The sequence below is a fragment of the Lepidothrix coronata genome, unplaced genomic scaffold (genome assembly GCF_001604755.1).
Source record: "Lepidothrix coronata isolate B3197 unplaced genomic scaffold, Lepidothrix_coronata-1.0 Scaffold10, whole genome shotgun sequence".
NCBI lineage: Eukaryota > Metazoa > Chordata > Aves > Passeriformes > Pipridae > Lepidothrix > Lepidothrix coronata.
This window is the reverse complement of record NW_016690190.1, coordinates 1,847,610-1,874,452: the sequence shown is the minus strand read 5'-3', so window position 1 is coordinate 1,874,452 and position 26,843 is coordinate 1,847,610. Positions and strand designations below refer to the sequence as shown.

At 34.9% G+C, this 26,843-nt stretch overlaps 2 protein-coding genes across 5 annotated transcripts in view; one reads left to right on the top strand and one right to left on the bottom strand.

Annotated features, from left to right (window-relative positions):
* Window positions 1-25,153, top strand: part of PARPBP (PARP1 binding protein) — a 41,778-nt gene extending 16,625 nt beyond the window's left edge. Inside the window, exons 7-11 of one of the 4 annotated variants that reach the window (XM_017804621.1) lie at window positions 6,638-6,821; window positions 10,183-10,361; window positions 13,811-13,892; window positions 23,907-24,048; window positions 24,654-25,153. In XM_017804621.1, the coding sequence (XP_017660110.1) occupies window positions 6,638-6,821; window positions 10,183-10,361; window positions 13,811-13,892; window positions 23,907-24,048; window positions 24,654-24,988 (922 nt within the window). In that variant the 3' untranslated portion in view covers window positions 24,989-25,153. Of the gene's footprint in view, window positions 1-6,637; window positions 6,822-7,692; window positions 7,799-10,182; window positions 10,362-13,810; window positions 13,893-23,882; window positions 24,049-24,653 lie in introns of those variants that run through there. The other 3 variants (XM_017804620.1, XR_001873082.1, XM_017804622.1) reach the window with 3 other exon arrangements.
* A 171-nt stretch (window positions 25,154-25,324) lies between these two features.
* Window positions 25,325-26,612, bottom strand: PMCH (pro-melanin concentrating hormone). The gene is made up of 3 exons (XM_017804624.1): window positions 26,313-26,612; window positions 25,616-25,805; window positions 25,325-25,395 (listed from the first exon to the last, which is right to left on the bottom strand). Exons 1-3 carry the CDS (start codon window positions 26,559-26,561, stop codon window positions 25,346-25,348), a joined length of 489 nt encoding a protein of 162 aa, XP_017660113.1. The 5' UTR covers window positions 26,562-26,612; the 3' UTR covers window positions 25,325-25,345.
* Window positions 26,613-26,843: the final 231 nt, after the last annotated feature.

Below are 26,843 nucleotides of genomic sequence, written 5' to 3'. Positions count from 1 at the left end.
TAAGACTTGGACAATGTTTATACAGTAAATGGAGAGCTTGGATGTTCTTCTTTGTGCCTGCTTCTTGTCAAGGAACATATCAACAGTGTATTTGTCAGTGAAGTGGATGACTATTATACACCTTAGGGTCTGAAAACTCTTGTTGGTATGAATGAAAAAATGCAGTACTAATTAATCATTCTGGAAATTCTTTTCTTTAAGGCCAAAAGAACTGAATATATTTGTGGAGTGACTTTTTTCAAGCTCAGTAAAAGTGTGACTTAAAACTGAACGATGGGAAGTCTTTTGCCATATTGGGTGCTGCACTTGGTGGTTCGTATAGGGGAGGTGTGCATATACATATATATACTGGTTTCATGGAGTAGGAAAGTTGGGAGATTGGCAGCACACCTTCTCCTAGGAGATGGGCCCTGCCCTCGGTGCAGGCGGTGACCACTGGGTGTCACCATCGCCCAGCTCACATCGGAGCTGGTTCGAGCTCCCCGTGTTGTTTCACTCAATCCATTGGAGCGACAGCGGAGCTTCGGAGCGGGTTTGCATTTCGGGTCCCTGAGCAGCCTCCCGCAGTCGGTTGTAGCAGTTGTACAGCTCACCTTGATCATGTGGATTAGTGCATTCAGCTTTCCCTTGACAGGGAAAAATGCTATTTCTTGTATGTTGCCTTTGTGAAACTGTGATTGCATCTGGAGATGCAGTATTTTGGGAGAGACAGCATATTGTACTTTATCTGGGCTTGTGCTGAATGTTTGAGTTAATTGGACAGCTTTCACGCAGCACTGGAGTTTTGTGGTCTAAAGTTACTGGAAAGTTGTGTGAGTGTATGCAAAACATTGTATATAGGATTCCTTAAACTTAGGATCATAGAGTAATTCAGGTTGGAAGGAACATCGGGAAGTTTTTGGTCCAACATCCCACTCAAACCAGGGTTAATTATGGGGTCAGTTCAGGTTAATCAGGGCTTTATTCAGTCAAGCTTTGTGCAGACTCAATCCTTGGAGGTTTTCAATCTCCCTCTTGGCAACGTGTTCCACTGCTTGTGTCCTCATGGTGAAAAGTTGTGGGTTTTCTTTCTTATATAGAGTTGGGAGCTCTCTTGTTTCAATTTGTGTCTATTGTCTCTTTTCACTAACTGTCAACATGAGGAGGCTGCCTCTGTCTTCTTGGTTGCCACCTTGTAGTTATTGGAAAGCTGTCAGTAAATCCTCTCAAAGCCTTCTCTTCTCCAGACTGAACAAGCTGTTCCCTTAGCTGCTTCTCCCAGGGCATGTCTCCCTGACCATCTTGGCAGCCCTCTGCTGAACTCACTCCAGTTTATCAGTGTCTTTCCTGGACTGGGGGCCCAGAACTGGATGCAGTATTCTAAATTTGGTCCAACAAGTGCTGATTAGAGAGGGATAATCACATTCCTCAGACTACTGGCTACGCTACTGTTAATGCAGCCAAGGATACTGTAGGCCTTCTTTGCTGCCAAGGCATACTCCTGGCTCAGGGCTAGCTTGCTGAACATGCACCAAGACTCCCAGGTTCTTTTACATAGAGCTGCTCCCCAGCCTGTATCATTGCAAGGGATTATTCCTTTCCAAGACTTTGCATGTGTTGTTAAATTTCGTATGGTTCCTGTCAGCCTGTTCCTTTTGTCTGTTTAGGTATCTTTGCGTGGCAGCTCTGCCCTCAAGCATATCGACAGTTCCATCCAATTTGGTATCTGCAAACTTCATAGGCATGTATTTTATCATCAAGTCACTGCCAAAGACAACAGAAAAAAGCAGGTTTCACGATTGGCCCCTATGGTACTCCATTTTTACTGGCCTCCAGATAAAGTGCAGCATGTTTACTACCTTCTGAGCTCGATCATCTAACCAGTTTTTTCCTTATCTAATTGTCCATCCAACCAGACTGTCTTTTTTTTTTTTTTTTTGCAATGATTTGCTTCTCTCTGTTTCTCAGGGACCTCCCCTGGTCACCATGACTTTTCAAAGATGGTATAGAGTGGTCTTATGAGTGCATTTGCCAGTTCTATTAATGTTCTTGAATGCAGTCCATTTGGTTCTATGTGCTTGTATGTACTCAGTACTGGCAAGTAAAGCCTGATTTGATCTTTATCCACTGCTGACAATTCTTTTCTGAAAGTGTTCTCTAATCAGGGGCCAGGGAGACCATCTTGGTGAAGACTGAGGCAAAGAAAACACAGAGTCCCTCGATTTCATCTGTGTCCACACTGTTGGACTGTGCCTTTCAGCAAAGGTTCCTCATTGTCTTTGTTCAGTAGGTGAAGCTCCTTTAACGTTCCTTGTGATTCTCAACTCCAGCTGAGCTTTAATTTTCCTGACAACAAACCTAGATGCCCAGGCAATGTTTCTAGATGGTTTGTAACCCATCCCTTCTTCACCATCCTGTGTGAAGCTCTTTTGCATTCAAACTGTCATCAGTTCACTGTTTGAGCCAAGCTGGTCTACCAATATTTCTACATATTTCCCTAAGCATTGTGATGGACTGTTCTTGTGCTTGTAGTATTATTTTTGTATAATATAATTAATGTTATTATAATTAATAGCATCAAATTTCCTGAGCTCCTTTACCTTTTATAACTTTCTCACATGGGATTCCATGGCTGCTTATCAAGAATCTTATTCTGGGAAGAATACTTGTTTAGTTTTACAGTAACTTTATCACCAGACTTAAGTAGCATAGCTTGGTATGGAGAATATGAAGAGTCTCTCCATTTTCTTCCACCAAACTAAAAGAGAAATTTTAGCCAATACAGCAAAATCATCATCAGCAGCAACAGAATTCTTTTTTGCTGTGTTTTTATTGTGGATCTAATGATCTGCAAAACTCCAAAGGGTCTAAGGTAGAGTCTTCACCTAGTATAAATTTCTGTAGGGTTTAAGAAATTAGAGTAATAATGCAGGCATCCATTGTTTGAGGTGGAATTTTTATTTAAATTCCATCAAAACACTGTAAGTATTTTGATATAGTTATTTTTTATTTTGCAGATGTATTCAATATCTAAATAAGTTCACTGATATGATTTTATTGTTGAAATTTTGAAATCTAAATTAACATGAACTACTAATTTTCTTAATTTATTCCTAACATAACTAGAAAAAAACACATTTGAGTTGCTTTAAAGGCACAGCTCCTGCTCTGTTAGGAGCATTTGTATTTTGTACCGTTTCCTATATAAATTTTGTCCCACTCTTCTACCCAGGTAAATGAAGCCCTAGCTGACATCTGCTGCTTTGTGTCTGAGAATGGAATTACTGCTGCTCTCTTTCTATAGCTCTAAATTAAAAAATTTAGATAACTGTTCAGTTCTTATCAAGTTCTAAGACACCTTATAAATCCATAACAAAGAAAAAAGGCTGTGATCTCCACCCCACCCCGTGATCACTAGGTGTTTGTGATCTGTTGTAAGATATTTGTTCCTACTGCCTAAGTCAGATAGCTATATATTTATCATCTCTTTTTTACCTCTGTTGAAGTTGAAATGAATGAATTAAAATGTTGACCTTAGTGTAATAGAATATTTATATATTCTTTTCTGTTCTTGGAATAGGCTTGAGGAGTCTGTTATGCTTTTTATCAGGTTTTGAGTATTGTCCATTTTCCTCAACTTTTTTTTCTTCTTTATGCTACTTTAGTCTTTTCCACAAAAGATCTATTTCTAGAAAATAAATAAAAGTGCTCTTCATCATAGTAATTTTTCATACTAAGGCCTCAGTTCTGTAAGAAGAGTTCTTGCCAATGCCATTTAGATTTTTGGTAAGGAGAGGAGCTTGTTTAAGTGTAATCTCAGTAGGAACCAAATAGACAAAGCATGCTCTTAGTTTCTTATAAATTAGTTACCTCTACATAAAAAAAGATGGTTTGCTAAGGAAAAGGAGGTGGAAATAGTCAGAACTGGGACTGAGATGATATAAAGTGAGAAGGGTTCAAGTGGACACAAGATCTGAGAATATTTTTAGTAGAAGCAACCAGTGACAGAAGATATGACTTGTCTGATGCCTAGTTAACAGGTAGAGTTTTACATTGTACTATTTTTTTAAACTCCCTTTAGAAACACTGGTTCAAATAAGGCATCTTTAGCATATGATTCATTTTATCTACTTGTAGACATCTGTTTTTCTCTAGCTACAAGATAGGTGAGCTGAATCCCACCTGAAATGTCTACTCTTTTAGTGCTGGTTAAAGCTGAAAAAGTTAAGTTATTCCTTCTGTCAGTTGATCTAAAATGTTTGTGAATTTTTTAATTGAAAAAAAAAGTTAATTCAACGTTGTAAAACTAAGCATTTAGTGGCTGCTAGTGAAGTCTTAGTTCAGTGGCCTGAGATGTACACATTAACATAGTCTTTAATTGTGCAATCACATGCTTTTCCCTCATCTACCCGCCCGGCAGTCCTGGCTGTTGTGGATAAGAAAAAAGAGTGTAAATTTAGACTGTGTAATGGAAGAAGGTAGTGTTTGACCCTTTCCAGCTGGTGAGGCAAATGAAGAATAGCGATTATCTTAATTAACTGTGCAGGTGCCCAGTGCTAGTTGTATAATAATAGTTTTTCTTCCAGCATACGTACATGTATATATATATTAAATGTGTGGAAATGATAAGATGTAGATAAGGTCAATATATCTGTAGACAAAAGGAACTGAACCTAGTTTTCACAGGGAATTTCAGTCAATCCTTTCACCTGCTTGTTTGTCTTGGAGTTCTAGGTTCAGCGCAGTATTTATGGAACAGATACTCCTCATTTAATACAATACTTTTCTCTTTTGAGGATATTATTTTGAAAAGTGTAAGTTTAGGATTGAGGAAAATAGAGCAGTTTGGCAAGAAGCATCAGGAGACTTGGCTACAATTCCTATGTGTACCTCTGAAACACAACTCTTCTTCAACAGTGCTTTCTTCTTACCTCTGGACAGCTTGCAGTGGATTTTATTTTCCTCCCTTTGAACTTTTCATTCTTTTGTGGTTAAATTGAATTGTGGGGTTTGGAGCAGTGGTGCAACAGCATCTATTTTTTTTTTTTTTTTAAACTATCCTTTCTAAGATCTGGATGGGTCTTGATTTGTGGACAGATAGACTTGACATAGTGACTTCTCTTTTGGCCAAGTGCTTACATTGTGCCTAAATTTCTGCAAAGTGTAAATTTTTCTGCTTAATGAAGCCTGCAAATCTGATGTGAATTGAATAATCTTTAATCTGTATAAGTGTGGAATTGCTGAGAATTGTGGGGAAATACTTGGATTTTACCCAGAAAAAGGAAAAAAAAAAGAGAAGTTTCATGTTAACTTCAGGTTTTTTAAGTTATTTGCAGGAGTCTTGTTCAGCCAGAATAAGCCAAAACAGTAAAGTCCCTGGCTCAGTTCCCTCCATGTATTTTAACTGGAAACAATATAAACAAACTATTTTTCCTCTGACTCAATCCTTATTCTTACCTAGTTCTGCCCAATTATTTTATATTTTATATGAATGTAGACATGCAGAGTTTCATGTGGTGGAGGTTCTCCCAACTAGAATTCTAAAATTCGTCTTCAGAATTTAATGTTTGCAAAATATACCTTTCTTTGAATTTGCAAAGTAATCTTTTAGGGTAATTCGGCAGGAGTGTGAAGGACAGCAGTAAGCATAGAGGAAGACGGAAATAAGTCATCAGGTCACTCTTGGCTGTGTGACCTGGAGTAATAAAGCCTTTGCTTTGGGTTTTTGACAGAACTGTGATTTGCAGCGTTATAGATGTATCTAAAAATTCTATTGTAAGTGCCAGTAGCGGCTCAAGAGTTCAAGGTCTGTGAGTAAATATGGAGTTGTTTTGTACCGTCCATAGTATGGTTAAATCTGTGGTGTCTGAGCTATATTGATTTTAGGTTACAGTCCACATGCTGCATTTCTGCTTTGATCTGGATTATGAACCTAACTAATCAAAAAAAAAAAAAAAAGCTTTAGGGAAGAGATACGTTCTGATGCAGGAGAGTTGAGTGGTTCTTGTAACACCTTATTTTCTTTGCCCAAGCTCAAGCAACGATAAAACATACTTGATGTTTTGTGTAGATAATGGGCAAAATTATTAAGCTTTTAACTCAGGGGGGTTTATTCTGTCTTTCACAAAGTCTTAATTAGTTAAGACACGTTTGCTGAAGAAAGAGATTATCAGAGTGTGCCTTTATAGCAAACAGTGATGTTCATGTGGTCTAATTGCTATCTATTTAAATAGAATTGAAAGCGGATTGGAATTTTGAAGCACCTTCACAAAGCACAAAAGACTCAGAAATTTAATAGGGTATTAAATGGGAATGCATGTTTGAGTGAAAAATGTTTACTCTTAACAGTTTATGAGCAAAACAGTAACTGTAGGTTTAAAGAATGTACTTTTCTTTGAACTTTTAAGGAGAAGTTAGTTTTGTGTTGCAGCTCAAAGTATTATTAAATGCTGAATTCATTACCTTTCCTTATAATCTTTGGGTTTTTTTCTTTTTTAGCAAACTATTATGTTGGACAATACTTCTACACTGCTGTTTGATTTAAAAGATCAAAGCTGCTCTCTTTGATTAACTGTGAAGACTGGCTATGTTCAACATTAATAGGTATACTAAAGTGTTGCCAAGATTAATGTGGAGATGACCCTGTGCCTATTTTCAGAATCGCAGGGGGGCGAATTCTGTCAACAGTGAAGATGCATTTGATAAAAGGCCGAAGCAATGGGGATCCTTTCTGTCAGGCAGTAGAGGAAGTTGTACAAGATTTGGATTTGAAGATTAAAAATATTATCGATTCACAACAGGAAATCTTGACTGCTAGCACTACTGGAGTCAGTCCAACACGGGTAATGGGACTTCTTTTGTTCTTTTTACTATTTAGCTTTTATAAGAAAGCAAATGTCTTTCGCCTGTTTTGTTCTTTTTCATTTTTAAAGGAATATCTATAGTCTTTTCTTAACAGTACAGAGTAGTGTCATTTCCTCTACACTGTGGTTTTAAACTTGTTAAAAGACACTTCAGGATTACACTGCGGATTTCGAATAGCGGATTTGCTTAAACTAAATTTCTTACCTCAAAATTGTAAATAAAATACTCTCCAAAACTTAATTTATTTGTGCAATTATTATAGATGTAAATACTTAGATGTGTTGGGTTTGCCACTAACTGAAAGGCAGTAAATCTCGGACAAATTTCCAAACAAAAGAATCTCATGAAAGTAGAATTAAGATTTGAGAATATATATCAGTAATTTTTGATTAAAATACACAGGTTTAATTAGTTCAGCATCAAGTATTTCAAAGTGTTTCATATTTAAAATAAGGTTAAATATGAAAAAGGTCTAAAACATGGTGAAATGTGGAGCGGGAAAGGAATAAAAATAAAAACCTCAAGCATTTAATGTATAAGTTTTTCTCTTTTGGTGTTTCAAGACACTAATGAAACTATTAATGATTTTAGTCATTTTAATGATTTTAATAATTTTAGTAATGGAAGTAATCAGGATATTTAAAATTCTGTAAGACAAGTATAGAGAGCACAATAAAGGAGTCTGGGAAGAACGGGTGGAGGGGTCCTATTCTGATTAATTGGTGATAAATTACATTAATTTGAAAAAGTCAAGTCTGTTTTGCCCATGATGGTAATTGGTAAGTGAATAACTTGTCCTCATCTCCACCCCTTGAGCTTTTTTTCAGGATGTTTTCCTGTTTTGTTTAGGAGGAGGAAGGATAGAGCAGCTTGGCGAGCAACTGGCAGCTAGTCAGGGTCAACTCACCCCAGTCCTTTCTGGTGCCCAGTGTGAGCCTGAGGAATTAGAGATAAGGACAGTAGTTGAGAGAGGTAATGGGCAAAATGCGGACTGAACACTGATAGAGAGCAGTGTAAATGTGAGGAATTTTTTTTTGTGTAATTGTGAAGGGATGAGGGGTAGAGTGTTTGTAAATTGTTTCCCTTTGTCAGTGTCGTGTTTATGTTATTTTGGTTTTGGTGTAGGAAATTCTTTTTGTTGGTGTGAATGAAGTCTTGTGAAGATTTGTGATGAAGGTATATTTTAATGATTAGTCTTAAACGTGATTCATAGAGATGAGGGGTGGAAAAGGGAAATTAGACAAATGTTAAGATGGTGATATCAAGTGGCATATTTTAGTGGAGCTTGGTGTGGAAGAACATTTTACTAAACATATAGAGCAGTAGGTTACATTTTGTAATGAAAAAAGAAAGCAAAATTGAAAAAGTCCCATAAGATTTCCAAATTAATTAGAACTCTATTAAAAAAATAGAGCACCTGTACTGTTCCATAAGGATCTCAGGACAGCAAAGATTAACGCTTTGTGCTGACTTTTACATAGAACTTGGGTTTTTTGTTTTGATTTTCACTTAATAAAGAAACCCCCAAACCCCGATGCTCTATTTTTTCAGGAAAAATTATTATATTCAGAGTAAGTTCTGGTTTTGATAGGATGTTATGTTTTTTCATATGTAAGAGATTGAATTATTTCTTTGAGTGCAAATTTAAAATATGATCTTAACTGCAGAGGTGAAAATTATGCCTCCACTAGCTCCTGGGAAGGCTGCTTCCTCATAAAATGTACCCGAAAAGAGTTACTTTGTTAGAAAAATGTTTGCTTTTCTCCTGGCAGTGGCAGTTTTCTTCCATGGTTGCTCAGTTTTCCTGCAAATACCTGTTTTATAAGAATCTAGAGCTCCAGGAAAAGTTATTACTTTATGCAGCAGGAAACAGTACTTCATGTTGAAGCCTGCACGAGTGGCTAATAGGAATTATGATTAATTTCTTCCCAAGAAAATTACTACTGTAAATGGAATCTGGCTGGTGTTTCTGGAACTAACTAGAATAATCTGAAGTAGCCAATGGTCATTACCCTTGAAAGACTGAGCAACTATTTTATTTAAAAAATAATTTGATTCATGATTTTAATTTTACTTATTAACAAGGCTTTTTTATTAAAGGGATTATTGTCTTACCCAGAGTTCTTATTGTGCCTTGGACAATAGGATTTTTGCCCATGGTTAGTTCAATGAGGCACTGTTGTTGTGGTACTTGAGATTTCTGAAGGTTATTTTTTGGTAGTTAGGAGGTCATGTTATTTTCTAAGGATTATTTTTCCTTTGTGTATTATCAGTCAAAATTATTCCAAATTTGTACTTTTGTCATTAAGACAAGTTTACCATGACACATGTGACATTCAATAAAAATCTATGTTGTGGTGATGTAATGACTGAAGAGGTTCAGAATAAATTTTGAGGAAATTAAACAGTACTGAAATAGGCCAATTCTGTAAAGCCAAGTAACAACCATTTCTGTAATTGCTATTTCTAGCTATTGATTATAACTTATAGTAGCTGACTGACGTGTTGCTATGGTTTCTTGAAAGCTACATACACTAATTGATGTAATCAAATACAGAGAGAAATAGAATTTTATCTTTTCAAGACTGTGTTTAAAAGCAGTTAACTGATTAGATAAATGCAGTTCACTGCTTGTCTTGTCCTTCAGAATATAGTCAGAGTATGCAGTGTTGCTGTGTATTAGTAAATAAGAAAGCCTATAGTTTTTTTTAAAAACTACTACTGTGTACTGAGCCCTCAATTTCTCTGTGGAATTCCTAGTACTTTTAAAGAAAAATATAGCAAACTTGCAATTCTTAGTCCCATAGTGGCTATGGATTTCTCCATCTGTACTGCTGACTGTTGCATTGAGCACTTCCAGATGTGGATTATTATTTTCTTTAAGGAATTCTTTATTCTTGTAGAAAATCATGAGGAATTCACCCTGTTTCAAACACCAGCAAATGGTGCCAAAGTACCTCTGTTGTCAAATCTTGATGGAAATCTCATTTTTAACCAACTGCTTTAGCAGATTCAGTTAGTCAGAGGGGTTGGGCTTCACCAGAATGTTTTTGTGTACCAGAAAATGGTGTGATAATTTGCACTGCAGTTTCATCGTGGATTTGTATATTTTTCTGTGTAACTTGCTCATCAGTGTGTACTTGTACTTGGTAGTGATCTAAACTCTACTAATTCCTTGGGATAAGAAAAACTTTCCCATGGAGAGGTTTACCATGTTTACTGTAAAAGGGAAGGAGGGAGTTCTCACACCTTGTGCTGATGTGGGTTGCTTTTGGAGGTGAGATATTGGTCTGACTTGTTGACCTTTCCTGTTTTGTGTTCCTTCTTATTTACTTTCAGCCAAAATTGCATTCCATAAATCATGGCACTGCATATTGTGGCAGAGATACTGTAAAGGTCTTACTAGTTCTTCTGGATGAAGAATCTGTCCATCCTCCTACCCAGAACAAAGCAGATCTTTTATACGACAATGAAAGCTTAAATTTGTTTGGAATCACCTCTGTTTTGACACTCTTCAGGTGAGTATTAAAAGGTTTTTTGGATTTGTGTTGTGCTAGTTTGTTTGGGTTTTTCTTAAAGATCTGAGTGTCTAACAAAGCGTTGATGTTACACAAGGCAAATGACCAAAGTGCAGTCTGGTGTGAGATTAGGTGTAAAGGAAAAGCATTTTTAGAACAGTCTTGAGTTCTCAAAATTATTCTGCCTCCTAATTTGTATATTCTGTAACTTCAGGATACTATTGTAACATGGACTTTGAGTACATTTCTGGGCTGCACAAACCCCATGAAGATAATCCTTTGCAGCACATTCCAAATACTCATCTCTTTAGTTTGAACATCTAGGTTCAAATATGGGCTGTCCAGTGACAGATTAGTATTTAATTTCAAGATGCCTAAATTGGAAGGTGGAAGATCTTAAAAGTTGAAGAACTGAAGAGTTCCACTAGATTTATTGTTCAGCCTCTTTTATGAGACGGAAGGAGCAAGCACATTCTAATAAAACTTTAGAAGAAATTTTTGCTATTAAGAATTCTAAATAAACCTATAATCATTTTAATGTAAAAGTTTGTAACAACACACTATGGAATATTTCTTTCACTTCTCAAATACCTGTGGATAGCTGTAGCTATATGTTCTTATTTCATTATGTAACAAGCTTGAAATAACCCTGATTTCAGTTTTTTATTTTTCCATTGCTTCAGATTCAGGTTAATGCTCTATGTGAATAGAATCAAGGCCCACATGAATTCTTCTGAAACAAACACTGCTATTCAGAGCTAGAAACTTGACTCTTTTTTTTTTTTAAAGCAACTCTCCAAATTAAAATAGACTTTAAATCATTTATTTCTGAAGAAGATTGCCCACTGAGTTCTTTGGTTTCACTCACCTCACTTAATTTTTCAGCTGAACTAATTTTCTTAAATATTCCCCAAAAGGATAAGACATTTGTTTGACTTCAAATCTGCTTGGTGTAGGTGCAAGCAGGTACTGCTATCTGGGAATTTATATAATAATCTAGACAATTCTTGTGTTTTCCTTAGTAATTCCTATTGGTCAATTTGGTTTAGATTTTATGTTCCAATATATAACTTTTTAAATATTTGTCTATGTGTTTCCATATACAAATTGGATTTAGGATTAATTTGCTCTAACAATTGAAATTATGATCCTAAATAATTATTTTAGGAATAAAAAATGAAACTTGCAAACAACACCTATTGTCAATTTTTATCAAATCTTTGTGTTCTTCATCTGTCTAGCAGCTGTAAGGTTCCAATTGCTTTATGAATGCTGAACACTTCAATATTCCACTGGATAACATCTAAGGTGTCACTCTGGTTTGTGCCAATGTGCAGGCACCCCTACAGTACACTTTTTTGTTAATGCCTGTGTCTCAAGTATTTGATCAAGAGTGTTTGCAGCTTTTTTTGTCAATCTGTTACTAGTAGTAAATCTGGAACACTTTACCCCATCTGTGGAAGTATCTTTGGTAATAGACATCACCACAGTTTTTAGATTCTTGATAGTCTGAGTTTGTGCATCAGATGGTTGGTCACTTCATATGATAGTTTTTGGTTTATGTTTTTCGATCACATAGTAGTTATTTTGAGATTTTTTTTGTTTCTAGAGATTTCATTACTCAAGAATCTCAGAATATATTTAATATATTGTGAGTAGTTTTGTCTGGATTCTGGTTGGAGAGACCACTGTTACTTTTCAGGTGACGACTGAGATTATATGAGAGCATCTTTTTTCTCACAACATCAGCATAGCAGGAAGTTTTTTCTTTGTTTTACTCTTAAAAAACTTCTAGATAGATTGGGTAGATTTATCTCTCTGCACTGAAATCTTGAAAAAAGCTGCTACTGAGAAGCAGCTACTCTGTCGTTTAATATTTTACAGACTTTAATTAAAAATATTTTCATCATAATTTGTGAAATGCATGCTTATTTGGAAACTGAAAATATAAGCCCTGCAATACATCCCTTTGTTTTAGAACTTTCTAAACCAAGCTGAAGTTTTTCTTACTTAATCTACCCTTTAGTATATCCTTCACATATTTTCCTTCTGCAAGCACCTCATTCCAGTCTGCTGGAAAGTATTCTCTTTAGATATCATTATGGAAGTTCAAATGAAATTCTCTTGCTATTTTTTTTGTATTTTGAAGCTATATGCAAGGCAGAAGTGTGCTATTTTTACCATAGCATTTTAAATTTTTTTTAAGCAAATATAAAAATGTAGTGATTATATTGAAATCAAAGTAAGGAGATTCTGATGTAATTAATGATATTATTTATGTTTTAGAGTTAAGTTTTACATGACCATGGATTAAATATTTTCATAACTTTTTGCAATAAAGGTTCTCTCTTTCTGGTTTTTGCAAGTTCAACAGGTATTCAGCATTTGAGGCACCTTGGTGTTTGCTGCTGATTTTTGTATCCTTCCCAACATCTTTCTGTCCTACTAATGTTAAAGCCAGTAATTACTTCATGCTCATTTATTTTCTTGCTTTTTTAAAAATTTCCTTCTGTTTAAAGAATACCCATGTTGATGTGGTGTTCTAAACAAAGAATCTCTTGAAAACCCATTTCTGTGGGCACTGACAAGAAGCTAACCTATCCATGCACTGCAGAAGCAGTGATGATTTAATCAGTCGCTTGTCTGGAGGAGACATCAGTTATGAGAAAAAACAAGATGCTGAGAATTTTTTTTCATGGGTTACAAAGAGGATTCATGAACCAGAACAATAGCATGGACATTATCATGATGAAGCTGCATCTATTGGTAATTATTAGCAGAACCATTGCAAGGCCATGCAAGAATTCTTCGCAACAGACAACGAGAAATAAACAAATAAAGAAGTTTTATTTATGAAAAAATTGAATAAAATTAGCTAAATAAATAAAATAAAGAATGAATTATTGTGGAAAAACCTGTCCTTGTACACACACTGGTCTGCCATGAGCTTACACAGGGAACTAATTATTTACAAATGCACAGATTAGTTCTTATTTCAAGACCGAAACTCCCCCTTTATATGCATCAATAATTTTTTGCATTATATATGCATCGAATATTTTCATTGATATAACTATTTACATACTGCACTGAAGAGGGTGGAAAAATTTTGTATATTTCTGTTGAAAAATCTATAAATATGAGGCAAATTATATTGAATATCAACCAGATGCTGTTGAAGGGGGTGTAAATAGAATGGTGGCTTGGAAACTCATCACCAGCATGACATATAATAATACTGTGGCTGCAGAGCCACAATATTTTAAACATACTGGAAAATGGTACCAGAAATTGGTTTGGTTTCATTATGCTCTCTTCAGTTGTCACAGTACATGTGGTTACTAAGGAAGGTACTTGCCTTCCTCTTCCTGAGGAACTTGGTATGGTAACAATTTTTCTTAACTAATTGCTTGCATGTTCTAAATACTTCTTATCTCTTTTTAATGTAGATCTCCGGCACAATCCAGTGGATCTTCTCCAAAACCTCTTAGACAACGTATTAAGAAATCTACGAAGGAAAAAGTAATTAAGGTACTGTGTAGAAATTGCTACGCAAATATAAAGGCACTAAAATAATAGTGGTAAAATGAAAATAACAGTGTTAAAATACTCAAGTACCTGGCTGAAATGTATCCCGTTGCTAAAGAAATGTCATTGTGATTAGCTTGTGGTAATTGGCCCAACTCGAACAGTATTGTAATATGAATGGAAATATCTAAAACTCCGGAAGAGAAAGACTTTAAACTTAAAAGCACTTCCTAATGAAGATTTCTTAATGGAGCTATACTGGATTAATCTTTATCTCTTCATTTACCCATCTGTGTGTTTCAGGACCATAGCAATAAAACAAGCTATTGGAAAACAGAGGTAAAACTGAACATAGGCACCTGATTTCAGTTCTGATAATACAGGCATTGTGGAAATGTAATAATGACTTTTTCATTGCTTTTTTTCTCTTTTGATGCTTTTTGTTTGTACCAATCTGAGGACGTTTCCATAACATTGCTTTGTGAACAATAAAATAAAGATGTTAATGTTCGCTATTTTGTAGATGAAATGGAACATTACAAGAATATGTTGGTATTGTGAGAGACACTATTAAAAAGAACAACTTCAATGTTTGCGAAAATTGCAGTCTTCCAGTGTACTGCATTTTACATAGTCATTTTTCTTCAGAATTGCCAAACTTACATGTTGTGATTATGAAGGGAGGCAGAGCTTGTCTTCCACAGTATTTCAACAGAGAGCTAAATAAAAGTAGCAACATAATATTTTTTACGAACTGACAGCGTGTAAAAACACAAACCTAATTAGTATATAAGGGGTGTCTTAAGCCATCAGAATTAGTTCCAGAACAATGGAAAATATCTTTCTGTCACTGGACATGAGGTAAACTTGAACACAATAGTACATATCTAAGAGGCAGAAAGACATTAAAATCAAAAGCACTATCGGTATTTCTAGCATGCATTTTAAATATGCTCCAACTTAATTCTGAGTCTTTTTTTTGGGATTGAGGGAATGCTGGGCATTTTGTACACATGTACTAATTACAGTGAAATTTAGTTTGAAAGTCATAGGCAAATTATGAAAGATTGAAGCTAATAAAGAATCTTCTTTATATTAATTTTATATAAACAACACATTTAAATTGCAGCTTTACTCAATAAATAGCAAAAATGTGTTATGGTGTTTGCATAAAATGTTGAAATAGATAATTTTCTTATCTAAATGGAGGTTTTGTAACCAGATCTATGAACAGCTGTGTTCAGTATCAAAGTGCAAAAATAATTATCTAAAGTAATTACCTGTCACGTTTGAGGCATTTGCTGGAAACATGTAATGTTTTTAACAGAAACTATCAAAAATATGAGTTTAGAGACTGATTCATATTATGAAAATATTTTAACTTTTTTGGAAACAATTTTAATAATTTAAAAATAGATTAACTACTCTAATTTCTGTGCAAATAGTAGTTCTTTCAGAGACCTCTGAATAGTTGAATGAGTTCTACTTCAGGAGCAGGAATTGCTTGCAAAATTTCATTATGACTGTCTGCTGTGCTGCTTTTGTGATGCCTGACTCTGATAAGGGTTCTGTGACTCCTATGATCATCGTTAATTTATTACTTGTCCTAGTCTTGCTTTACTGTGATTGATGAAATAGAAGTACCAGTAGCAAAATAGAACAAAACATCTGGTTTTAGCCAATAATTTTTGAGATCTTTCAGTCAACTTCTAGAACTGAGTTTGATGCTTACTAGGTGCCTAATATAATTGAGGAAGATTATATCAAAATATAAATTACCTTTTGTCTTATGGATACCAAAATTCAAAGAGAACAAGTGACAGGTCTAAAGTCTGTGGTTCACACTCCTAAACTTAATTTGGCATCTTAGGAGACCGTAAAGGTTACTTAGTATTATCTTTTCTAGATTAAATTAATGATGGTGAACTCTCTTCCCTGCTTTAGCAATGTGGCTGGTAACATGATCAACATGTTGAACTGAATAGCTGCTTGGGGCTATACAAGTCATATCTTAGAGCAACATTGAGGCTGCTTAACTGCCTCTAGTAATCACAATCAGTCTTCTTTATGGCTTTCTTCTATTGTATCCTGTTGTACCAGTGAGACCATGTACAGCATGGAACTGAGGCCAAATATCTCAAGATGTTTTTCCATTTAAAAAAGTGAAAATAAAATCATGCGGGTCAGAGTGTAAATATTCCTCGGTTATACCCTCAGCTTAGGGTCCTCTTACTCAAGGTAAGATGTCTGAGTGTTTCACATTATCTTTGCAATTCTCTTTTCTGTGTATTGGCCAAACATTGGCATCTAAATACACTGTATTCCTATGAAGTATGGAATTATTCTTCTGGTATTCCTCTGCTCACCTTAGTCTTGCTTCTCCTTCCAGTCAACTAAAATGGCTGTTACCAAAAAACTAGTCACTTTTGTAACTACAACTTGCACAGTTCTCAGCCATTCATATTTGATCTCCATCCTCTCACATAAAATCCTCCTTTCTTTCTTGAAATGTTGATCTTCCATTTTGTCTTTTTCTGGTTATTTCTCTCTACCTTTCTAACAATTTCTACAGTTTCTTTTGCGTGTTTCTACTCCTTCCTTTTCTTTCTTTTTATATGAAGACATTTTTAGGTCCCTGTCTTTCTCTTCATTTCTTTTTCTGTACCTTCTTTGTGGCTGAATACATCTGAATACAAATGGAACTTCAGCTATCAACAGTTCACACACCTACAAATGACCTCGTGTCAAAACTGACATCTTTTGTTAGTTCTATACCATCTTGTGGATACCCAGCTCTTGATCTTGAGGTGATGCGTCTGTCTTTCCTGGTGTATTTAACACTGAAGATGGTATCGTACATGTTGTATTTCTACTCCATAACACCTCTGGGATATGTTTTTCTTTATCTATATGTCTACTCAACTGTAATTTATTAAGTATTCATTTTACTTTCTAGGATGCTGCTGTGTATTTTTCTTGGACTTGATAGTTGTGGCTTTGGCCTACTTCTCTTCACTGAGATTGCCATATAAAAAGTTGTAATCAAAGTGATTAGACACTAGATGCCATTCTACTGTTTGTATCTCAGTCTGTTCCTTTATGTTGTGGTACATATAAACCTACTTTTTTTTAACTTCTCCGTTGATTATTTCTGATTTGTTGCTTTGAGGTATCTGTTCTTGCTTACATTCAGCTTGTGATACCAGTATTCATTGTTCATTTGTTAATTTTCAGATGAGCCCTTTTAGCTGTCTTTTATACTGTTTCTTATGGCTGAAGGGATTTCCTGTGGTGATCTGCAGAACTCATTATACTCCTTTAAAACCTTTTTCAGTACCTTTAGATCAACCTCTCCCCAAACCTTAGCAGTGTTTTGTGTTGAGATGGATGCCCATTACAATGACTAATTTCAGTTCCTTTCTCTGTGAATCCATATATTTCTTGTCTTGGATTGTATTGTCTCTTGGTAGAAATAAATTTTGCTATGTCCTTACTGTACAGCACATAGCACAAAGAATTCCTTTTCTATGACCATAGATCTCAAGTCCTGTAGTAATATGTACCACCTTCATACACTGAGTATCAGTCTTCATTATTATTCCCTGCAACCATTTTGAAATGGGTACAGGTTGCTTGTAAAATTCACAGTTCGTTATGCAGAATGCACTCATGTTAGCAATCAATTCAGAAGAGATACCAGACATTTGTTTTTTGAATAAAAGAATAGCACTATGATGTTTCTTTTCAATATCTGTGATTCTTCAGAGGAGTCTTTTTTGCTGTATGTGTGATGGTAGCTTTAGTTACAAAAGATTGCCCTAAGGACCTTTTTACCATGCTGACACTTATAGGTGTTAGATGGTTAGTCTGTAATACAAATTGAGATCTCTCATTAGAACTTGTCCCACAAAAGTTTCCTTTTCCATGATATTTGAGAGAAGAAAAACACACTAGTGGTGATGAGTTTGCTTGTATGCTGAGTCCCATCAATATGTATGTGTTGAATAAAGAAATTTTGGACAATCTAGAAAGTAAAAAGAGAAACACCTAAACTAAAAATAAATTTAAAGAAAAAGTGAGAGAGAAAATTGTTATGCCCTCTCTTTCTTTAAGAGGAACTGATCTCTCAACTTCTGTAGAATTGTGTAGAGGAATGCAGATTGATAATATTTAGACCTAGGACACACCATCATGTGTATGTGTTTTAGTATTTGAAAATATGGCCAGTGGATAAAAAAAACAGATAGTTATGAACTGGAATTGCTGTTCAAAAAAAAAAATAGTCTGTGGATATTTCCATTGTGCCAAAACAAATGCCTGGCAACAGTTAGTGACAAAGAAATATTTTTGTCTTTCAATCCTCATTAAATACTGGAAGAAATGCAGAAAGATCACCTAACTATAATGGCATTTATTAGGAAGAAAAGTTGGTACTCTTACTCCTTGAGGAGAAAGAAGTCTGGGGAACAAGCGTGTTGCATTGTTTCATTTCCTCTAGCAGAAGTAGGTAAGAAAAATAATAAGAAACTCCTTTCAACATCTACCTTTGAGAGACAATGTAGTTTCAGGTTTGTTATCTATTGTTTAAGTGACGTGTCTTCTGGTGAATGGTACTTCGTAGAAGGAATCTTTAGTACAGAAAGGTCTGTAGAACATCTATTGAGTTATGTCTTGTCAGCTGTCCTTACCACTCTTTTCTGCTTTACAGAAATATGTAGAAAACTTAATTGTACAGGGGGGAATTATTTTATCTGAAAAGGGTTCATCCAGCTTCTTTGAATCATACTTCTATTTATGTGAAATGGGCAGGTACCCCGTTGTCTGACTACTTATTTGGTTGATTTCAATGGGGTTATTAAAGTCCTGCTTAGTGGTGTGAGAGGGGAATGGACAGACTGTTACAATACACTGCTTTGTTTTGGTTGAAGAGCAATTTAGGACAACAAAAATATTGCTTATTAAGATTTTCATCTTTCTTCTGTACTGCAAAATGTGAATGAAACTTTCGAGTTGTAGGTAAAATACTGTTCCTGAACTAAGAGGATTGGGTGAAACTGAGAACTTCAGGAGTTAAGAAGGGAAGGACAAAAGTTATTAGGCTGTGAGAATGCAGTATATAAGAGAGTAACAGATCTTTTTCTGTAGATTTAAGATTGTTTTGGCCTTTTGATACATTGCTTTAGAAATCCTGCTGCATTGTTAACACACTTACCCTGAAACAGCTGCAAGGACTTTCAGTAGTTTGGCATGTTTTTTTTCTTCATGTAACCGGAGACAACCTTTCCTATATGAGGCACTATTTCCCTCCAATTGGGAACATAACTGCAGTTTTAGTTTTAAAAAGAATTTGTGGCTTAAGAACTCTAACAAATCTTGGCATGCTTGAAGTTCATTGTAATTTTACTGAGTATAGAAATCCTTCCAACAAAAAAGCTCCACAAAGCAAAAAATCTGTCTGCCTTTCTCATGTGACTTTTTCATGTCTCTATAAAATGACTTAATATCTAGCTTCATGCTCTGCTCTTATTTTTCATTGCTTAGTTCTCTAAGTGCTGTTACTTGAGAGAATTGTTTTGCCTGTTTGTAATTCCAGGACAAATAAACTATGAGTTGGAAAACTGTCAACAGGAAGTTATCAAGAGTTTTCTTTATGCCCGCTATAATTGTGAACAGAAAATTCATGGCAATAGAGAAGACAATCTTTCCCAGGTAGTAGTCTCATCTGTTGTAGCAAGAAATATTTATTTCCTAAACAGACTATAATTATTGAGAACAGAGAACACTAAAGTCACTAGTAGTTTATTAGAGGATAGAAGAGAAGGAAAAGGTTATGTTTAGCACAGTATCTGAAGAAATACTTGGTGTCGGTTGATAAACCACATTTATATAGAAAACACCACTTTTTTTCTACAAGGCCCCTAAATTGCTTTATTTAGGATCCATAGCTGTGAGTTTTGAATACTTTCAAAAACCAATAATGAAGTGATTTGAGATTTATGTTCTCAAAACAGTAGCAGGTTATTTTGGGATAGCAAAAGGCTGGTACAATGTCATGCTAAAAAAAATAAAATTATACTTTTGTTACAATTAAAACCTGGGCTATTCAGGATATTTTTTATGTTTGAATGACATGATGCCTTGGTTTGGCAATGATACCATTTATTGTTTTGTTACTCTTTCCCTTGCACCCTCTTGCATTCTTCAGCTTTCTCTTTCAACTTACCTTGAATATTTGTTTTTTAAAAGGACAAGAGTAAGGGTGGAGAAAATAAATTTTCTTCTTATCTCTTTTTCTCATCCAAATAGTACTCCAGTTGTTTGGCTAGAAAATAAAAACATGTGTTTGTTGTTACCGATGCAGGTTTTCAAATTCTATTATGCCATTCCAGTGTATAAACCCCAAATCTCAGCATTCTTAGTGACTAAATATTGGCAGTACTGTCTGTATGCAGATGCTGGAAGGAGATCTGGAATAGATTATAATCTAACTTTCAGAAATAAATAGAGCATACACCATTAATATTCCATATAAAAATGAATGTTTTATATGGGCATCTCAAACAACTGAAAAATTTCTTTAGATACAGATATCAAGGTGGGAGAATGTCCTGCTTTATCGACTCATTAGGACTCCTGATTGTATTTCTTTCTTGGTATAGGGATAATAGCAACATGCCACTTGCTTGTGAAGAGGAGAGGGGATACTAAGTCTTGAGTTCATTGCATGCCATTTGTGTGCAACTACTCATTTAGCAAACTGATCTCCCAATATTTTTCCTCTCCCAGAGCTGTGGATCATTGGGGTGGTGCTCTTAAAGCAGTGGATTTCAGGGAATTTAATATAAAAGAACTCTAAGAGCTTTTTCTGAAGCTTTTTATTCTAAGAGCTTTTTCAAGCTGTTGACTGCCTTCATTATGTGTACTTCAATCAAGTTTTAGGTTGATCTTTCTTCTTAAAAACATTCCAATGAAGCTCTATTTCCTAATTCAATGTTAGATTTGTGCCTCTTTATGCTGCCTTCAGGCTGTTAAAATTTGCCTATTGCTACCTCACCCAATGTAATACAGTTCTTTTTATTACTGAATATACATTCCTACACCGGTTAGAAAGTTTGATTCCTTCAAGAAATTGTGTTTTACACTCTTTATATATACCCTCTAGATTAGCATTAGCATCAACATTCTGATTTTGTAGAGCTTTGTGTACTGTTTGCACATGACTACATGGTATGTGATGCAATACGTTTTTAAAGGTTCAGTGAAGTTGAGACACAGATGGATTTTTCAGGATTTCAGCTTGACTTCTGTCTTGACTCCACATATTCTATCCTTGCAAACTTAATCAGTGAAGTGTCAGATGGGAGTGGAAAAAGAAACCCTGATGTTCATTAAAAAAATAACTGGCTTTATTGTTAGTTGTAGGCTTGCTTGCTCATGTTTGGTGTTCTTTTGCTGTATTTATTATAGATTCATCAACTTAGCACAAACTGTAGCTTACTTGTCTCTTGCAATGTGAATATGCAGTAGAAATATGTGCAAGTTATTGTTGCATAATTTTTTATGTGTGTCATTTGCTGAACAGTAATTGAAAATTGAGGAATTTTTAAAGGATTAAGATGAAGTTTTTCAGAAACATATCAAATACAGGAAAATATTTTTCACTTATATTACAGTAACCTTAAGCTTAAAGGAAACATAAACCCTTTGTAGTCTTAATATTGTAATTGTACAATAGGATGTTGATTAAGTTTAGACTAGACAGCTGCTCTATCCTTCAAAACACTTTCTGAAAAGAGTATAAAGTTAATGATATATACAGTCTACAGCTTCCTCACAAGGGGCACCAATTTCTTCTCTCTGGCAACCAGCAATAAGACCTGAGGGATTGGCATGGAGCTTTTTGGGGGGGTTAGGTTGGATATTAGGAAGAAGTTCTTTACCTGGACGCTGGTTGGGCACTGGAACAGCTCCCCAGGAAAGTGGTCACAGCACCAAGCTCAATAGAGTTCAAGAAGCGTTTGGACAATGCTCTCTGGCACGTGGTGTGATTCTTGGGGCTGTCCTGTGCAGGTCCAGGGATTGGACTCAATGATCCTTTTGAGTCCTTTCCAACTCAGGATATTCAATGATTCTACTTAAAAAGTCAGTGAGCTGAGGCATAATCTTGAAGCATACAAAACCTCGTAAATGTATGAACTATGTATATGGTCTTATTTTTTGGTAAATGTTTTAAGTACAGAGCAGATTAACACTTAAAAAAGATTTGAATTGTTGAGTCAGGCTAGCTGGTTCACCCTGTTAAATCTGCTTTTCTTCCCCAATCTGTTGTCTGGCACAGATAAATTGCAGGTTGGGAGTGGTGGACAACTGGGATAATTGGGACTTTTTAAGTCTTGAAGGGAATACTGAGCTTTAAAGTAAAACTACATATGTACAGACATATTAAACTAGAAAGATCAACTATGTTTCTGTAAATGAATGGAGTATTTTTTGCAAATAGACTAGGTATGTTCATCCGGCCAACAGCAGTATCATGAAGAGATAATTAAGTTGAATTTCAATGATAAGCTTGGGTCTATTAGCTTATATGCATGAAAGCAGTATCTGATGAAAGTGGCATAAATTGTGACTGAATTTTGGGGATGAAGTCCTCTGTGAAAGGAGGCTTCTGGGATCACTATTTTCTTTCCTTCTGTCTAAATCCGAGAATTTGAGTTCGAAGAAAATTATATCTCTAAGGGTCAAATCCGAACTGTAAGTTTTAATCATGCTTATCCTAAGAAAAGTAGACTTGCACAATGCAATCTTTTTAATCAGAAAAGTGGCTATAAACCTCTTATTCAAAAAGTTACTCCTAGTTATATAGCAACATTTCTTCTGTACAAGTGTTTCTTGCTTGTTCTTTTTCTTGATGTTTGAACAGTAGCACCTGTTCAGCTCAAATTTATTTGATTTCACCTGTGCTGTTGTAATAGAATTATTAGCTAAAAATCCAGATTTATTGTAATTATCTACTCTGTGCTATATGTTTCAACATAATTTGTATAATCTAGTACACTTTCAAATTGAAGTGAGGACAGATTTTTTCTTTCAGAATCTGTAGCATTTATGATCAGTTGTATAGAAAGTACCACGCTTGACCTGAAATTCTAAGCTGATATGAAGCTGTGACTTAAGTGTAAACTGAGACAATTCAACCTGCAACCACTAATTCCATTATATATGGATATACTGAAAAAATTTATTTAATTTTTTGTATTTGAACCAAATATTTTGATTTATCTGTGCTATGAGACTAGGTTCCCTGCTTCTGAGACTAGGAGGTGGAAATGAGCGTGCAGAATCAGGTACAGAAGGGTGCTTCAATACTGTAGATTTCTGGCAACTTAAGCTATTATGGGTATGTTCTGGCAAACGTGGAGTTAGACATTGGCATTCAGTGTTGAAATGGCTTTATTTTGTGAGTAAATGGGAATCTGAAATAATACTTTATATTCCACTTCTAGGTATAAGTATAGTGAAGCTTAGTTTATATTATCTATCATTCCTTTTCTGTGTTGCTGTTATGCTTTCCTCTATGTACAGATTGGTTAAGTGGAGAGACTCATCCTGTATTTGGCATTTGTGAACTGACATCTCAAAGATGATGACCTATACGAGTGTAAAAATTGACTGGAGTAGCTATGACGCTCAAAGCAGTAGCGTCTGCAGCCTGTCAAAAGAAGGGGCTAACTTAAGGCAGAAAGCCTTAAGTTGAAGCTCTAACAGTTAATGTATAACTTTCTGAAAAAGGTGAAAAAAAGATTTTTTTAAATTATTCTAGGACTTTTAATAGCATAATATGAATATGCTTGAAAGCCCTTAACTTTGTAAATGAACACTTAATTTTTTTTTTTTTAATGTGAGCATACTCTTTTTTGTAGTATTTTCTGTGAAAAGAATGGGAAAGCTTGTTTTACTAATCTTGCTTTTTACTTTTGTAAATACTTAAAGCTAATAGCAGATTGCTATTTGCAGATGAAGCAATCTTCAATTAAATCCCAGTTTGCATGTACATATAAAAATGATTTGAGTGAAATGGGTCATCAGCATTCTCTTGAAATTCCAACCTGCAAACATCCTGCACCAAAGCAACACTTGAAAGCTGGATATGGGACAGGTAAGCTGTGGTAGGATTGAATAAGAAAATGTGATAGCTAATATTTGAAATGTTATCCAAAAAGCCTTTAGTAGAACTCAAGTATAACTCTGTTTTCAAGAAAAAAAAAGTCTCATTGTTCTGTGCATGCTATAATCAGTTAAATCTCTGAATTAAAATTGTGATGCTAATGCTTTGAAAATATGAATGTTTGAAAATTATGTGTTGATGCTATCTTGAGGTAAAAAAACTATATGTGTACATATGTTACATAACATTTGTTCTTATTTTACAAAAGTCAGCTAAGTGAAATTTGTACTTTTGCCATTAAAAGGGGTGAGAAATGTTTTAATCCACTACAAATTATATCATATATAAATTCTCTTTTCCAATATCTTAAAGTTATATATTCACTTCCTTAAGTTAGTTGCTATTATATGTTTTAGAGCAATGCCATTTTGTGACGATACAGCAAATGTAATTGCAATGGCCAGCATAGCTTTGTTTTATTGTTGGAACATTAGTTTTGATTAAAAAAATAATGTGGCAGTCTTGGTATAAAAGGGATGTATATTCTCAGGTAACTTTTTATTTCTTCACATGTTTTTTATATTCTTACATGACAGAAGGTACAAATTCATGTCTTGATGTACCAGTGCTTGGAACTATTTCTGAAAGTCTTCACCAGACTAGAAGTTGTACAGAAATGGGAAAGCTGAGTTGTCAGCCAAGGAACAAGAACTCCAAGAATGAACAGATGGATGTGAATAATGACAAAGTAATCTGTGACAAGGGAAGTGAACCATCTTTGCAAAAAAATGCTAAAAGACTTAAGACTTCAAGCAACTCTCAGAAGGAATTGGACAGCAAAATCGGGGGTAAAAGAAAACAGACCAAAACTTCAAGTAAGAATAAGTTGATTGCTGGGCAGGCAAAATTAACTCAGTTTTTTCGCCTATAGGTTTTTGTTTTGACATACATGGTATGTTGACAGTTGTAAAATTTTGTGAGAAAAAGGGTGAAATTAATGAATTGCTTCCTTTCATACTCAAATAATTGAAAGTAGCTTGTGTATAATATTAGACAACTTATTACAAGTCTGGATTATGCTGAAGTCTTTTATTTTATAATAGCAATACATTGTTAGTAATTGCAGTACGTGCTTTTTGGTAATGATTTATGTATCCCTCTACAATGTGATGGGAAACTATTTTTGGATGCGTATGTATAGCCACACTAAAACACAGTAACTTCAAATTGCATTAAATTCAAAATAAAATGTTTAATCTTCAAAGATGGTGGTGCAGATCAATAGTTTTCATGCTTGCCAACAAGGTCGATAGACTCTTCCCAGCATACACCTGAGGACTAAGGGAGGAAAAAAAAAATCTGAAGGTTTAAATCTGCAAAGAACTAGAATTCCTATGGCCTCTGAAAACATTAATTTAAAAAATGCTCCCTCCCCTGTGCACTGATTCACAACAGGCATGGAGTTTCTACGTGAAATTTTATGAAATTGCTATATTGACATTGCACTATACTTTACCAGAATGAAATGATTTTTTACGTAAAAATAAAATTTACTTACTGTCAAAATCTCTTCTTCCTATAGGGAATTTAGCTGAATTTTCTTCATCTGTGGTTTCTCTTTCCTGTATTGATTCAATATTTTGAATTTCAGTGTCAGCTGGAAAAGCCATGGCTCCCTTCAGTAGTTGTTTTCTACCTAAGTTGATTGGCCTGACAGGATTTAAGAAATCACGTCTGGAACCCATGTCCTGTTTTGAGGGAAAACAAGAGTAGTGGTTTATCTTTATTTACAGTCAGTTGTGTTCACATTTTATACTTTATACTTCATAGTGCAACTATTTTATGTTTCAAGATCATAGGTTAAAAGTAATGACCTGCATTACATCTTTGGCCGAAAAGGTTTAATGGTAAAGAACATAATGAAATAATGAGCCTCATGTTTGGCGAAGTTAAAAACCTGTTGCTGTGTAGAGGGACATGCTGAATCAAACATAAATATAGGCTTTTTCCCCCCCACAAGCTTTGGCTACATATAGTTCTGTAAAAATCAGATTTAATTCAACTGTCCAAGTTACACATTCAAAATCCTGGCACTAGATAGTTACAGCTGAAAATTTATTCTTGATTATGGTATGTTAAACTGGTATTTTTGTATATTTACCAGGTTGTTGCTTTAAATTATTGTCCTTGTTTTCTAAAGGGGTATAAATAAATTTCCTTTTTATAATTAAGCCGAAACGTAAAACTGAACTCACCAAAAACTTCATGTTTCCATCATTCTTTTCATTGAAAACAATGCTGTCTTCTGTCTTGTAATGCTTCAGCAAAGGTATAGCTCCTCTGTTCAGAACCGTGTCTCCATTTTGGAGAGGTTTTCCTAGATTTAGTGTGGTTAGCAACATATCTTCATCTTCCACCTCTTGCAGAGATTTTGAAACTGAGAGTAGAAAACCTTGAGAAAAAAGAGAGAGGGAGAGAATTAATATGTATGATGAGATACACATTCTTAGTTATTTAATGCTTCCATAGAAATTCAGCAGTTCTCAAATGTTAAGAAAGCTTTTCCAGTTGCAAATTAAGACATTCTCCATTTGTGCCCACTTTATATATTTCACAGGTTGAATAGAAACTACTTCAGTGGCTGATGAGTTCACCCTTTTAAAATGACTCATATTAAGGAGTAACATTTTCTATAATCCTCCTAATCCCATCTGTTGTTTAGAACTAAAACTTTCCTTTATCGTGGATAATTTGTTTCTTTGTATGTTTTCAGAATAGCACAGATT